Here is a 16,039-nt window from a genome sequence, read left to right on the forward strand (position 1 = left end):
TATAAATATATTAGCCACATGTAATCTATGTAGATTTCAATGATCTTTGATGGATTTTAATATCCTTGGAGATCCCTGGACAGGAAAATCCAATTACTTTGCATTTTAGTTCGCATCCCCAGCTGTGGGGAAGATGTTCGTGCAAGAGGAGTCCTCGATGGGCCTGGGGCCCTTGGGATTGTCTTTGGGCGCCCACAGGTAAGGGACTCAGTCCCTGGGCCAGCGCCATCAGACATCCCGTGCTCTGACAGGGGTCATGCCCATCCATGATAACCCCGGGACGCTTAAGGCTCTGGCTTTCCTTCTGGGGTTCAGTACCAAGTTCCCTTTAATATAAGAGGAGCCAGAGTTACAACCCCACTCACGGGCAGGCTTGACAGCACCCAGGTGAGACCTGACGCGGTTACCGGGGTGCAGTCCTGTCAATGAGGCACCTGTGAAAATGCAACAGGGCGGAAAAGGGATCTTAGGCTCATCCGCCCCCTGGAGGGGGCTCTCTCTCAAGTGCTGTCCAGCAGAAACCCACCTGCGGTTCAGGCAATTGGAAAAACTGTTTTCATTTTCCTAGGAAAGCAGCTTGCTCTCAGAGCACAGTAGGCTCTACAGCCAGGACAAGGCAGAAATCCAAGGAAAACGAGCTCCCCCGTAGGATGGGGAACATGTCTTTTTACTCATGTGCTAAAAGGGGACAATGACCACCATCCCTGGAAGCCCAGGCGGACACTGGAAAGCCAGCTGGGAGAGAATATAATGAAATCCCAGGGTCCTTGACGTGTCCTTCTCGGCTTTGAAACAAACGTCAAAATTTAAATTTATATAAATAAGCATACAGGCGATCCTCCCCACACAGTGTACGGGTAAAACCCCCCCACCCCCAGATTTTTTCCCATTGTTTAGGCTAAGTTTTCCCATTTTTCTTCCACTGTTCAAGCTTCCAAGCAGTTTTCTAGGTAGACCACATCGCCTTGTCCCCCATGAACTTCAATGCCGTTTACTCTGAGAACAATGACTTTAAACCCTTTTTGCATCGTCTTATTCTTTCAACCAAAGAAAAATCTTCGACTAAAAGCTCTTACATGCAAGAAGGAGCCCCAGGGTGGGTGAAGTGGTGAGCGCAGGGCTCAGAGAAGCACCCAGAGTCTTGCTTTCTGACAGCTAACCTCAGAGATCCCGAATTCCAGGCAAGTGGACGTTCGGTCACAATGGGAACGGACGACGGTATTCTTCTGTCTCCCACTCCCGAGCTCCCTCCCCTTCAAAGCCTCAAGAACTGTGCTACCCGGGACAGTATCTGCACGTGGCTGTTTAAATCTCACCTCTACGTACCATGCAATCAGCCACACTAGCCTATTTGACATGGTCTGTAGCCACACATGGCTAGTGGCCGCTACCGAGCATTGCAGACACAGCACAAATCCATCACTGCCGCAAGTCCCACCCGAGAACATCGCTCTGGAGAGAACAGGGACGAGGCCTATAGCTACCTCCCCTGCCCCAGGTTCGTGGGCTCCAGCGAAATCAAGAAGTGAGGTGCGGTCCTAACTAGTTTCATCCCGACCAACTCTCAAAGCCTCATTTTCCATAGGGAGGGGAAGGCGGGTCTAATTCCACAGGACTGTTCTGATGGTCCAAGGAGACAATCTAAGGGAAGATGTTTGGAAAGATGTTGCAAGAAATGCAGGTGCTTTATGGTACACATGGTGCCCATCTTAAAGCCGTCATGATATTTAACACCTCCAGAATACAGACGGTGACTTCTGTTCTGGGAAAAGGGTCAGATACCCATGCATCTCTTGGCTTGGCCCAAGTAGAAAATAGAGCAGGAGCTCTTGCGCTCCCCCCAGATGTCCCTTTCCCCTTTTCATATCTTATCAGGCTGCCTCCTGGTCTGGCTGCCTCCTGGACACAGAGCAGAGCAAAGGATGAAACCAGAAAGAAGAATCTGGAATGCACCATGTTTTGTTTGCTGAACACCAAGAAGAGGGACTGAGCTACGGCAGGGATGCAGTACGTGTTTGTTGAATCCACGGACGCTGATCCTGGCCAAGTCTGCTGACAGAGGGATTCACGTGCACTTGGCTCGAGGCTCTGAGGTGGGGAGATGGCCTCAGCCACCAAAGCCCCCGTGTGTCACTGGGAAGGGAAAGAGATGCGTCATACCCTTGCCCCATCCACACATCTGTGTGCGAGCGTGTACGCATGTGGCCAGGAACGGCCCGAGCAGCGTGGGTAGCACAGGGTAACAGGCAGCAGGTAGGGCTGGGGTTTCTTGAGATCCAGAAGCTGTTCTCATGTTACAACAGTCAACTTGCTTTTTTGGCGTTCTCTCCCTCAATGTTAGGCCTAAAGCTGCTGATGCTGAAGGCATAGTGACAGTCAGACCGGCTGGTTTCAAAAACCAGCGGTGCCCTTAGCTAGCTGTGTGACATCTACCAAGTAGCTCACCCTCTCTGGGCCTCGTTTCCTCACCTGTGAGGTAAGGAAAAAACAGTAGCAACCTGGTGATGTTCTTGTGAAGATTAAATGACACGGTACACGAACAGTGTTTAACAGGAACCCAGGGAACATTCGATTCACGTTAGCCAAAACTCACCAAAGATAACGGCAAGCAACTTACACTTTTTTAATCAAAGGGATAAAATAAAAGTGCTCCTAACGCTCAGCAAGCGCCTTGTTTCAGACTGTAAAGGCCTTGACATCTCTGGGGACCTAAACCAGAGCCAAGCAGAGGCCGCGAGACCACGTCCTCTCCTCTCAGTTCCACGCACCACGGGCCTGATTCAGCCAAAGGCAAAATCACCACTGCTCAGGAATTCCCGGACGCTGTGGGGAGTCACAGAAAAGACACGAAATATGGTTCCTCGAAGGTTCCAAGCACATCACATACAGGTTAAAAAGTAACAAGCAGGGATGCCTGGGTGGCTCCGTCGGTTAAGCCGATGCCTTCAGCTCAGGTCATGATCCTAGGATCCTGGGATCGAGTCCAGCATCAGGCTCCTTGCTCGGCAGGGAGCCTGCTTCTCTCTCCGCCTCTGCCTGCCTCTCTGCCTGCTTGTGTGTGCGCGCTCTCTCTCTCTGACAAATAAATAAATAAAATAAAATCTTGAAAAAAAAAAAAAGTAACAAGCAAATCCAGAAGCCTCCCTAAAACCCAAAGAGGAAAGCCGAAGGTTAACCGTTTGCACTCATGGAAGAGAAGAATGCCCAATAGCCCACGGGCTTTGAGGAAAGCTAGTGCGGGGGCGGGGGGGGGGGCTACTTTTTCTTCTTCCTCTTGTTCCCTCAGCAAAAGGTCAACACATGCAGTTTGAATCTAGGGCCCTGGAGAAATTCTAGAGAGAGAGGGCAGAAGGCGGGGTCAGCAGGTCAAGTGGGAAGGTCAAGAAGCAGTTCAGCAAGATGGGGAGGGCAGGACTTGGAAGCCACGCTGCCTGGGTTCAAGTCCAGCAATAACTCTGCAAGCCGGCCGGGCTATTCTTCCTGCTGACCAAGGCTCAGTCCTCTCGTCCCTACCTGCCTCTTCGCATCTCGCAGCTGAAACAAGGTGGGTCAGGGCTCAGAAGCACGCCTGGTAGGTTTTATCATTGCTCGTTTCTACTGTGACCCCTTGCGGGTGGCCAGAGAGGCTCCGAGGACACGTGGCAAGGCTTAACTTCTACAGGGTCACCTCTGATATCACCATGCCCTCAGTGGCCATGTCACCATTAGCAAGTCTCTTGGTAGATTAGAAAAAAATCCAAATCCATTTTTGCAGATTCGAGATCTAACGGGGATCCTTCTGCAGACAAAGACACCAAGGGGGCCTGGGTCGACCAGATGCCACGTACTTCCTGCCACTTTCCAGAGGACACACATCACAGGGGGGTATGCAGAGCAGAAGAGGCTCTCAGGGAGCAGAGCTGACCTCCCGAAGCCAGGAGCAGAAGGATGGATGCAAGAGTTGGGGACACAGGTGCTGGATGGGCTCCGGCGGGTTCCTGCTGTGTGGCCCAGGGCACCCCACACACTGAAGCACAAGGCATCCATGGCGGATTCACCCCCAATCCCTTTCCAGGTGTAAAATCTTGTGCTTCATCAACACAGCTGCAGAGGCACAAGCCGAGGGCTGGATCAGACCCAAGTTCAAGTTGTACGTCTGTCGCTTACGAGGCTGCGTACAAGGGCTCTCACCTCTCCGAGCCTCATTTTTCCCAATCATACAACGGGAATAACACCTACACTTGGGAAAGTGTTTTTCAACACGGGTGACAAACTTCTTCGGTAGAGGGTCAGACAGTAAATATCTTAGACTCTGTGGCCCATACAGTCAGTCTACGTTACGAGTATTTAACTGGGAAAAGCGTCCATAGACAGTGGGTAAGAGAATGGGCGTGGCTAAGTTCCAATAAAACTTTATTAACAAGACCAGGTGGCAGAAGAGATCTGGCCATGGGTCATAGTTTGCCAACCTGTTTTTGAAGATCAAAGGGGCAAAGCTGGGTGGGCATTTAAATTTTTATCACTAACGCCAACTTTCAGTGGTACAAGGTACCTGAGGAGTTTGATGCCACGAACTTTGCACGTGAACGAGACTTTGTAAAAGCTCCGTCGTTCCTCACTTGCCAGGCCTCCCTCTACTTTATGAAAGATCAGTCCTTACCCTGAACAAAACCAAGACATTTTCATGCCTTCGGCAGGTATTTTGAGACATTCTTGTGTCCCAGGCCCTGTGTTGTAGTAACAAGTTGTAGTAGTTGTAGTAACAAGGACCATTTCTTACTCATTTTTCAGCCCAATATTGTCCAGTCATTTTTTGTGATGATGCAAAAAAAATTTTTTTAAAGATTTTATTGAGAGAGAGAGAGAGCGCGAGAGCAGCGGGAGGGGCAGAGGGAGAGGGAGTGGATCTCAAGCAGACTTTATGCTGAGAATGAAACCTGCTGCGGGATTTGATCCCATGGCTCTGAGGTCATGACTTGAGCCAAAATCAAGAATAAGATGCTTGGGATTCCTTTCGGGAGGCTCAGCCATTAAGTGTCTGCCTTTGGCTCAGGTCATGACCCCAGGGTCCTGGGATCGAGCCCCACATCGGGCTCCCTGCTCAGCGGGGAGCCTGCTTCTCCCTCAGCTTCCATCTCTCCCTGCTTGTGCGCTCTCTCTGACAAATACATAAATAAAATCTTTTAAAAAAGAAAACAAAAAGAATAAGATGCTCAACTGACTGAGCCACCCAGGTGCCCCTAAAATGTTTTCTATCTTCTATGCAACACAGTAGCCACATGTGGCTAATGAACCCTTGAAATGTGACCAGTGTTACTGAGAAAATGGATTTTTAATTTACCGTAGATTTTAAATTTAGATCGTTGTATGTGGCGAGCCGCTGTCACACTGGACAATAGACAATACAGCTTTATAGCCTGCCTTTGTCCTTTCTTACATTGTCCTCCATTTGTAAACCGTTCAAATCTTTGAGGAAGATGAGGCACAAAAGGATTTGAAAAGAAAATAAAGGGCTCCTGGGTGGCTCAGTCGGTTAAGCGCCTACCTTTGGCTGAGGTCAGGATCCCAGGGATCAAGGCCCACATCGGGCTCTCTGCTCAGCAGGGAGTCTGCTTCTCCCTCTGCCTCTGCCCTTCTACTCATTCTCTCAATCTCTCTCACTCTCAAATAAATAAAATCTTAAAAAAAAAAAATCTACAACAAAAATGGGTGAAGCCATTTGCAAACAAGAAATCATTCATCTGACCGGGCCGTCATCACTCCCGAGTTCCAGTCTAGACAAAGTGGCACAGGAATGACTGGCCGTGTGCCCAGGCACGCGTGTAAGGAACTGAGATGCCCGGTGGGGACTGGTCAGTGATGTAAGGAGGCTAGTTACAGTCTTGGAACCTCGGAGACGGAATACGGAGGATAGAGGCTTTAGCATGGGCTGTTTCACAGGTAGAAAAATCAATGCCATGAGTTGACTTTGCTGGAACAAAGCCTGCCTCAGGATTCCTGAGTCACGGGGTTGTAACCCAGACTCATGCTCATAACCTGATTCGCCCCTGCTGGGAGCACTGACAGCCCATGAGGCAGTGGGCTACATCACACGAGAATGTTCCACGAAAAGGCACTGCAGCTAATTTAACTCTAAACGAAGGAAAACAGTTGTCATTGTCCTAGTAAACATCCCGCAGACCTCCACATGGGACCGACCGTGTCTGGAAAGGATTAGGCAATCGTGAACAAAGTTTGTGGGGGTGGTAATTATTATTCCATGAAATAATTATAGGCGTCGTCTGCAGTCAACCTTTACAAGTATTTTGATGTTGGGAAACAATCTAGAAATCAGATCCTTTCCTTATGTCCATGTGACAGTAGACCCTACAGAGGTCTGCTCTGGGGCGACCAAAGCTTGGGAGTCCTATAAATTGCATGGGCGAGGGGCGCCCCGGGTGACTCAGTGGTTAAGTGTCTGCCTTCAGCTCGGGGCGTGATCCCAGGGTCCTGGGATCCCTGTCAGGCCGTGTCGGGCTCCCTGCCTGGTGGGAAACCTGCTTCTCCCTCTCCCACTCCCCCTGCTTGTGTTCCCTCTCTTGCTGTCTCACTCTCTTGTCAAAAAAGTAAAAAAAATCTTAAACAAAAAAATCGCATGGGCGAGGCTGGCCTTTCTGTGGGCAGTGACCAGTAGCCTCTGGCAGTGCAGGGATGAGGCGTGGAGGGGCCGACTCTCCCAGGGGAGAGGAGAGCGGATGTGGAGGGGGATGTCCATGTACACACACGTACGGAACGTGGCGTGTACTCAGGCCCGGTTCGAACACCTGCATCCACCACCCGAGGAGGGGACACCGGGGGATGCTGCTCTGGCTCCAGGGACAGCGACCTTTCTGAGGAGCGGAGGGAGGAAGGCAGGGAGCCCCCCCACCTCCCCGGCAAGACGGTGTCCCTGCCCAGCCTGCTTACAGGAAACGCAGGTGTGCGGTGAGCTCAGGAACACGGGCTGTCCAACCTCTGGACATCCTTTCTAGCATCTCCCAACACAGTCCCAAGTTCACACACAGGCTGGAGAAGCGACGCGCTGTACCACGGCAGGTGTCCACCCCAGGGGAAGAGCATGGCGTCTGACTGGCCGGCACGATCGCCCACCTCACCCCTTCTGGGACAGTTACGAAAGTTGAGAAGTCCGCTGTCGCTTCCCAGGGGTTGAGGATCAAGCCCCGCAGACCTCACAGAGCAGTGGGGCAATGCAGGGAAGCAATGATGGGAGACGGAAGAGCCTCCAGGAATGAGGAAGGTGCTGGAAAGGCAGCTGGAAAGGTTGAGACTGCTCCGCGCCCTCGGCTGCGTTCTCAACGTGGAAGCACTCGGCATTCGGCTCAAGTACGATTTCAGCTTTATTATTTTTTTAAAAGATTTTATTTATTTATTTGACAGACCGAGATCACAAGTAGGCAGAGAGGCAGGCAGAGAGAGAGGGGGAGAAGCAGGCTCCCCGCTGAGCAGAGAGCCCGATGCGGGGCTCGATCCCAGGACCCTGGGATCATGACCTGAGCCAAAGGCAGCAGCTGAACCCACTGAGCTACCCAGGCGCCCCCGATTTCAGCTTTATTTTAATAAAAATGTTGTTTATTTGTCGGAGAGAGAGAGAGAGAGAGAGGGTGAGCATAAGCAGGGGAAGCAGCAGGCAGAGGGAGAGGGAGAAGTAGACTCCCCGCTGAGCAGGGAGTCCGATGTGGGACTCGATCCCGGGACCCCCGAATCACGACCTGAGCCGAAGGCACACGCCCAGCCGGCAGAGCCACCCAGGCGCCCCACGATCTCGGCTTTAAACGGACATCCTCGGGGCACTTTAGCCCCCCGTAGCCGGCTGCGGATGCTCGGGGTCGGGCTCAGATCGAAGGCGACCCAAGCGGCACCCGCGCCCACCTCCTGTGCTCACCTGCCACTGCCTGAGGTTCAAACCGGGTGACTCAGAGATGTGCCGGGGCAGCCCACAGGGTGACAATAGCAGCACCATCCCTTGTGGGCAAGACACCGTTTCGAAGCTTCTACTCCTAGCGTGCACTGGACGACTTAGGATTTTCTTTTTCTCTTTTTAAAAAACCGGCAGTACAAGGTACATGCATGCAGTTTGCCGTCTTCACCATTTCCTAGGTGTACTATCGGTTTGGTGGCTAAGGACGTTCCCCTCGCTGGGCAAGTGCCGTCCATCCCGTTTCATCTCACTTGGCGGGAACTCCGGCTCTGCGGTGAAACGGTGAAACGCAGGCTCTCTGCTGCCTTCACCCCAGACCTCAGTAACCCCCTTCTTATTTTCTGTCTCTAGACATCTGATTCCTCCAGGCCTCTCCTAAGTGGCATCATACGGGGTCCGGCCTGGTTGGTGTTTCGCTTAGCTGGTCTTTATGCTTCCCTGGTGCCGCAGCAGGTGTCCGAATGTCCTTCCTTTTTAAGGACAATATCCCACTGGACGATGTACCACATTCTGTTTATCCACACACCTGTCGGCGGGCACTGGTCTGCTCGAGAGCTTTTGGCCACTGTGATAATGATGCTGTGAACGTGGGTGCAGAAGGAGGTGTCTGGGTCCTCTCAATTCTTTCAAATACCCATCTAGGAGTGGACCTGCAGGGTCACGTGGTAATTCTGTATTTAATTTCTCGAGGAATTCCTAGGCTTTTCTTTTAACGATGCCCAGCTTCAAAGAGCTGGGATGATGAGCTTTTATTCGTTTTTTGTTTGGTGACTGTCCACTGTGACGCCACTGTGAAGATGTGCCACTTTGGGGGAAGGTACTGCTCTAAACCATTCTCTGACCCTCCCCGTGTCACCCCCACTCCGTTCCTGCGACTGGAGTGTCCTCATGAGACAACATGGCTCCACGTGTGAAATTCCCGATCACTGTCTGCAGGAGGGTCCCCACCCAACAGAGAAGCTTCCTTTCTGCTCTGAATGGATACCCTCCTCGTCTCTCGACTCCCTAGGGTCCAAGCCTGCTCCTGCCCCTTACCGCAACCCGCTCTGTGCGCCCAGCCACTCTCCAGACACGCTCTCCTCAGGGACCCTCCACTCCCCCTTGCCCATTTCCCCTCCCAAATCTCTAGTGGCTTCTTTACTTTCCTTCCCTGGCTCTGGCTCAGCCATAAGCAACGCATTTATGGAAGGCTGCCAAAGAGCTGTTATTTATTACAATTCTGTCCCTGGCTCTCCCCTGTCTCACCATTCTTCCTTACAGGATGGAATTTTTCTTGTGAATAATCTCCCGATCCAGACCTGCACCTAATTTCCTTCCCAAGCCCGAGACCTGTGTTTCCAACTGCTGGCAGGACTTCATTATGGACCCCTCAGAACTGGTGTGCCCCAAAGCTAACTCATCTTCCTTTCTTCTTGCCACTTCTTAAATTCATGAGCATCTTCCCAGGGAGCCAGGATCCAAGCTCTCGGGGCCTCTCCCTTCCTTTCACCTTTAGTCCCACGAGGCCCACCTGTCTGCTCTGTGACATCTCGACCTCCGGTCTCTCCACCCTCCTAGCTAGACTCCCGCACCCCTTCCAAGGGAATCTACTCCCAGTTTCTCCTAATACATGCAGCTGATCCCTCTGGAGAACCACGTGTGCCCACAGCCTATCCCGAGTGCCCCCCTGCAGGACCGTCCCCCAGACCCCGGCTCCCCGGGTCTTCATCCGTCTCTGGGGAGCGAGTTGGCCAATGTGTGCTCGGTTCCCGCCAGGCATTTCTGGGCTGGAATTCGGGAAACTCTGTTCTGAAAGCCAAAGGTTGTAAGTGGCTTTCTCTGAACGCCTTTGAACAGCCGCGTAGAACATTCTGACTTTCAAAAAAGAAAAGCATTCTGGATGTTTTCACAAGTCACCAAACCGGTTTCCTTGTTTCTGGAGACACAGAGTAGCCTGGGCTTTGGCCAGGATCGAACAGTCACCCTCGGGGGTGTTTCGTCAGGAGAATGCGGCATTTAGATACCGACAGGTGTGTTTACTGAGTAAGGGGGTTCAGCCTCCTTGTGCAGGAAAGTGTCCTGGTAATTCTTCTGCCCTAAGGCCTCCCATGGCTGATGGAACCACAGGGACAAGCTAACGCAGAACTGCACAGGAAAAGCCTGGTGGCTGTCACTGCAGTACCAAATTTGGGGGAATTTTAGGTGCGCAGTAAACTTAGGATCTTTTTTTCCCATTAACAACAGTCATTTAAAACAGTATCACTGGGGGGCGCCTGGGTGGCTCCATCAGTTAAGTGTCTGCCTTGGGCTCAGGTCATGATCTCAGGGTCCTGGGATCGAGCCCCACATCGGGATCCCTGCTCAGTGGGGCGTCTACATCTCCCTCTCTCTCTGCCCCTCCCTCTACTTGTGCTCTCTTTGTTAAACAAATAAATAAAATCTTAACGTAAAATAGCGTCATTGAATAAAGTCTGGAGTTTGGCGGATGGTAACTCAGCCACGGGAGTTACTGAGTTCGGACAGACAGAAGCAGCTGACATCGAGGGAAAGGGAGGCATGAAGGGTAACGCAGCAAACTCCTTTGTGGCAATTTTTCTCGAAATCTAAAGCTATTTCAAAATAAAGTTAATGTAAAAAATGATCAGCTCCCCCTCCCGGCCCCCGTGGATGGGGCAGAACTCGAAGCCCTTCCCAAGTACCCTCTCCTTTAGTCCGCGGGACAGCCCTGCGAGCTGGAGACCACACTGCACTCACGACAGCCGAGGCCTGGAGCTCTGCAACGGCCCCAGGCAGCTGGACGGAGACAGCTGGTGGTGTTCCCGTGAGTGTGGACCCAAGTCAGGCCCGTCTGCGCCAGCCAGCCCGGGGTTTCCTGTGCATGTGTATACCTCTGTGCCTGCTTCTCTGTGGCCTGTCGGTCAGGACCGCAGTGTGAGCTCCTTCCTTAATTAACCTCCCCGTGTTCCACTTTTCTTAAATACATTCACTCCCGGGCTGCCTCTGCTGTGTAGGCACAAAGGGCCCAGAGGTCATTCGAGACAGAACCTGCCAACGATGCCCGGGCGCCCACAAGGGACACGGCCCACTCACCCCCGAGGGGGCCTGGCCCTCCTCCTCCAAGCCTGCCTCCTGCCCCCAAGACCTCGAGCCCCACCATGGGCAGAGACTCGCACTCGGACACCAGGCTAGCTCGCCCACTCGTGCACCTGTGCGTGCACCAGGAGCCATAACCAAAACGCAAAGCAAAGAATCTGAGAATCCTACTTTGTCAGAGGAACTCCCTACCAGTGGCTCCAGAAAAGGAATTTCTCAGTCCCCTCAAGAAGTGCTTTAGAAATACACGTTTCTGGGACTCCTTCCAATGTTCTGATTCAGCAGCGCTGCACCGGGGCGGGAGATCTATTTTTTCGAAACTCACCCCCCACCCCCCATCCCCCAAGGTGACCTTAAGGCACTGGCCAGGTTTGGGGTTTCTCCCAATAGATAAATGCCTTCTAAAAACAGTCGGGCTCTGCTCAAGAAACCCTGGGCTAGAGGAGCTCACTGCCTCATAAGGCAGTCTCTCACGGCTAAGCGTCAGCGTTAGGAAATCCTTCTCTATATTTAGACCTAACGTGCCTCTTTGGAAACGTCCTGTTTAAATTTCGTGCTCTGGTACAGTGAAGACGACGCTCACTCCCTTTTCCATGTGACCAGCCGAAAGAGAGCCAACGTGTATTCTACAATCTTCTCTCTTCTAGGACAAATGCCCATGGTTCCAACACTTTTTCTTTTTAAATGAAATGCATTCTCTTATTATCAAATGTAAAACTCAAATTTCAAACGTGAAACTCAGAATTGGGCCCAGTGTGCTGAAGGAGCCCTGAAGGCTTGAAGGTTTCGCTTTTCATTCTCTGGCCTTCTCTGTGTCTAAGAACAAGGGTTCCTGCCCTTGGTGACACACTGGAATCACCTGGGAAGCTTCAGGAACTGCTGGTGCTCAGGTCCTACCTCTCGGAGATTCCAACATAACCGGTCTGGGGTTCTGGCTGGTGATGGAGATTTTTGTTAAAAGTTCCAGGTGATTGGAAGGAGCAGCCAATGTTGCGAGCTAGAGACGGACGCCGGGTCCTCTCCGCGTTATTCTCTCAGCCTTTCTGCTCGGAATCCCCCCTCTGCCAAGCAAGTCTTCCTCACCACGCCCCTGAGGAAATGATTAGCTGAACTCAACAGCAGACTTCTCCACGGATTCCTGATAAATATAACCAGTCTGATTTGGGTCCACAGTGGCAAGGACATGGTGTGTCCTTGAGCGGGCGTATCGACGACCTGTTCTCTCTCTAGCTTTTGAGTCTTTTGCACGTAAAACATGAATAACGTTACAGATCTTTGAAAAAAACTCCACTGGAAATCCTCTGGGAAACATGGGATAGCAGCCGCTTTTTAAGAATTGGCTCTTCTTTCACAATTAAGGGCTGGATACTAAAAACTGAAGGTCACAGATAAATCCAAGAGCGTGCCATTTATTTCTAACTTCTCTGTGGTGGCAGGAGCTAGCTGAGGCCATGATGCTGGGCTGCCAGGGTCCCACTGGTGGCATTTCCTGTGTGTGACCTCCCCAACATTACCGAGGTCATCTGCCATCATTTAGGTGGACGGAAGCTGCTAGGCGCTCAAGACGGTCTGAGCCTCCGGGACGACTTAAGACTGGTCAACACACATCTCATTGGCCACAAAATGAACTGGGGCTTGGTTTCTCCAGAGCTCTAAGTTCTTCACCTCCCCTGTGAAAGCATCACCGAGCTCTGTAGGAATGATGGGGCAACGTGCTAGGGCAGAACGCAACCAAAAGCTTCCAAGTAAACTTTGGGAGGTAAAATCAGAAGTTAGAGCCTGTAGAACCTTTCTCTTACATTCACACCACCAACCCAGAGTAAACCTCTCCAGTGGGGTTCCCAATATTGCCCCATTTTCAGTGAGGCTGTCACTCAGTCCTGGCTGCGCTCCCCTCCCTGGGGCCATCTTGGTCAAGCCTCCCGCCTCCTCCTTTTGTAGGGCGAGATCTACGTGTGAGTTGTCTTCAAGTACACACACAGCCAGACTCCCAAGCACGTTCCCTTCATGACACAGGAAAGCAGCCCTGCGGACCTAGTCAGCCGACACTTGAATCCCACCGTCTGGGATCACCTGGGGCGAGACCACCGCAGCCACTGCTCCCTCACACTCCTGGTCACTAAATGCCCTGAGAACACTTTAAAGCAAATTCTCCCCTACAGTGAGGATACAGTATACAACGGCGCCACCTCTGCCCAAAACACAGAAGCCTCTTGCTGTTTTTTTCCTGGAATTTGTAAATGCATGTTCGGTAGACAGTCAACTCCCCGGTGTCTACACAGAACAGGCTTAAAAAACAAGACCAACAAAAAGCACACCTGAAGAATTTTCTGTAAAGGTTCTATTTTAGGGAAGGGTATACTGGACTTTGCCTCCTACGGGACACGGAGTGTTTCCTGACTTCCGGCACCACGCTCTTCTCCCTCCCAGGTTAATGTTTTCTTCGGTATTAAACGGACAGACTTAACGTTCCTCTGAACCAATCTACTCATCGACATTTAGATCATTTGCAATCTTTTAATTCCAATATGGCTATCTCTTGTCATGTCATCTCCCAGTATAAATGCATCCTTAAGATTAATTCCTGGCAGTAGGATTTAAGGTGCGAGTGGGTGGTACGTGGGGCCCTATGTTTTGCTCAGCACTTAACACCGTGTCATATAGAACTGAAAACCGTGTGAGACATACAGATGCTTCACAAAGGACTGTAAGGCCAGCGCGGGAACCACCACCAACACCTGCAAAGTCCCCCCACGCGCCTCTACTCCTTAAAGCCCACATTGGCTTTCCAGAAGGAACTACCATCTTTATTTCGTGAGTTTCACTTACTCATGAGAAAACCCGTGTTCCAAAGAATTTCAAGCCAAAGGGAACAAAAATCCAGGATGACATCTAAATGCGCACAGAATTGAACTGAAAACCATCTTGAGGTTGGCTCGCCTTAAGCCGGGTCCTTGCTTTTCTCTCTGGGCACGACAGCTGCGTCCCAGGAACGACAGGAAAACAGGAGGGAGCGAGGAGAGAGGCGGGCGTGGGGACGCGTGTCAGGGTTAAACGTAATTGTGCTCACCACAGGGCTAGTCGCTGTTCGGTTTCCTTGAGAAAACTTGTATGAAATTTGTGCAAAGGTTCAAAATTCGAGAAAATGAGACTCTTCAAGGCTTCGGGCATGGCGTCCTCTTTGCTCACCGCGCTCTGAAACCACTGGAACGAAAAGAGGACGCACACGGGCACGTGAATGGCGGCCTGGAGGACACAAGGCTTTCTTGCTACATCTGGGGGCACCCGGGAGCATGAGGGGCTCCCGGGCCTGACTGCTTTCCCCTTCTTCCATCAGACGGCGTGAGAAGCCCCCAGAGCTCATTCTCAGGGCCGCCCACAACTTGTTACCGGTGGATTGCCGAGGTCAAGAGAAATCCCCGAAGTGGGCAGCTACTTCCAGTCAGGACTGGCATTTTGGCCAACTCACTGGGTCCCCACTCATTCAGACCACGGCACCCCCTCTGCTTCGATCCTGGAGGAACATCGATCGCTGCTCCTTTGTGAAAATGCCCAAGAAGGCAGGGCGAGCGAGAGAAGCCACTGCCTTCACACAGGTACTCCTCCTGCTGCGGAAGGCGGGGCTGTCCCCACCCTCCCCTTCTCCAGGCCCAGCACCTGTGCGAGCACCTGCTTGGGCCACCCCCGCCCCCGCCCCTGGCCATTCACACCCTAGAGGCGCAGAAGCCCCAGGATTCCCACCGGCCTCCACGGGCCTCTGCTGGCTCCTTCTTTCCCAGAATCCGGGGATCCTAGATACCTGCAATGCTTTGAACTTCTTTCCGAGACTCAATAGGGCTGATTAAAATAACAAAAGGCAGGCTTCCCGAAGATTTGCTGACTTGGCTCCATTTCTTACCAAGGCTAAAACGAGGCTTCTTTTCACCTCTGAGGTCTCCCTCAAGCAGAAGGAGCTACATTTGATGCCCCGGAAAACACTGCTTTGCCCTAGGTGCCACGCAGGCAAAGAAAGGTTTCGTTTTAATTTTCTCCCCGTTAGGAAATTCCTTCCTTTGCACTTGAAAATCACAAATGTAAAATTTTTTAATAGAGCATGTTCCAAATTAAATATACTATTACTGTCTAATTTCTATAACCCAGAACCAAATCCTTTTAATTGGATTCAGAGAGCCCAACATTTAATTAGATCCAGCTCCTCTCTGAAAGCTACATGGGTGTTGAGATAAATTACTTAACTGAATTCTCTAAGGGAAATGCGACACATACCGAGGTGATGACCTCAAGGTCCTTCAGATACGTTCTTTCGGTGGTGGATACCTCCTTAGCAATGAAGTATGCCTTGTCCGTTGGGAATCTCTGCAAAACCCACAGGAGAGACAAGACGTCATAATAATCTTTGAGCACAAGTCTCTAAGAATGTCCTGATTAAAGCGACACATGGCTCATTTTCCATCTTTTGTTCACGGGGCTCAGGGCTCAAGAAACTCTTACTGGTTCGCCTTTCTGTGTGAGGAGCTAGGAGAAGAGAATGGATTCCCATGATGGGGAAAAAGCCTGGGAACGTTCCCTTCCGCATAAATCTTACCCGCAGTCAAAGGCCTCCAATGAGTACGTTCGTCACCGCGAAGGACTATTCATTCAAGATGGGGCATCAGAGGCTCTAACCAACTAGTAAAATATCAGAGCAATGCAGTCTTCCAGGAAAAGAAAGAGAAGCCGCAGCGGCCTTTGTGGGGAGCAGGGTCTGGTGGTGTCGGTGTATGGGAAATGGGAGCTTGAGTGTCCGTGGAAATACACGGTGGCTGAGCTAAGGGACGAAGAGAAAGCAGCTGGCGACACCACCGTGACTCAGTCCCCTGGAGTCCTTCACTTAGGTGAGCAAGCACCTGTCCACAGTGAGTTGGCCACGGGCAATCCTGGCTGCTAGCCATCTTGCCCGATTCCACCTTTGGGGATACACACGAGAGCACTGGCATCGGAGACTCGGGACCCCTGGATGCCCGTGTTTCCAGCAGCAGCACTGGAGACAGC

At 51.6% G+C, this 16,039-nt stretch overlaps 1 protein-coding gene across 3 annotated transcripts in view; it reads right to left on the minus strand.

Moving 5' to 3' along the window:
* Nucleotides 1-16,039, minus strand: part of FARP1 (FERM, ARH/RhoGEF and pleckstrin domain protein 1) — a 267,734-nt gene that overhangs the window by 26,387 nt on the left and 225,308 nt on the right. For all 3 annotated transcript variants that reach the window (XM_080799514.1, XM_080799516.1, XM_080799515.1), the window contains exons 15-16: nucleotides 15,275-15,364; nucleotides 14,079-14,212 (exon numbers count right to left, since the gene is read on the minus strand). In XM_080799514.1, coding sequence (XP_080655640.1) covers nucleotides 14,079-14,212; nucleotides 15,275-15,364 — 224 coding nt within the window. The remainder of the gene's footprint in view (nucleotides 1-14,078; nucleotides 14,213-15,274; nucleotides 15,365-16,039) is intronic.

Source organism: Martes martes, assembly GCF_963455335.1.
Source record: "Martes martes genome assembly, chromosome: 3".
Classification (NCBI taxonomy): domain Eukaryota; kingdom Metazoa; phylum Chordata; class Mammalia; order Carnivora; family Mustelidae; genus Martes; species Martes martes.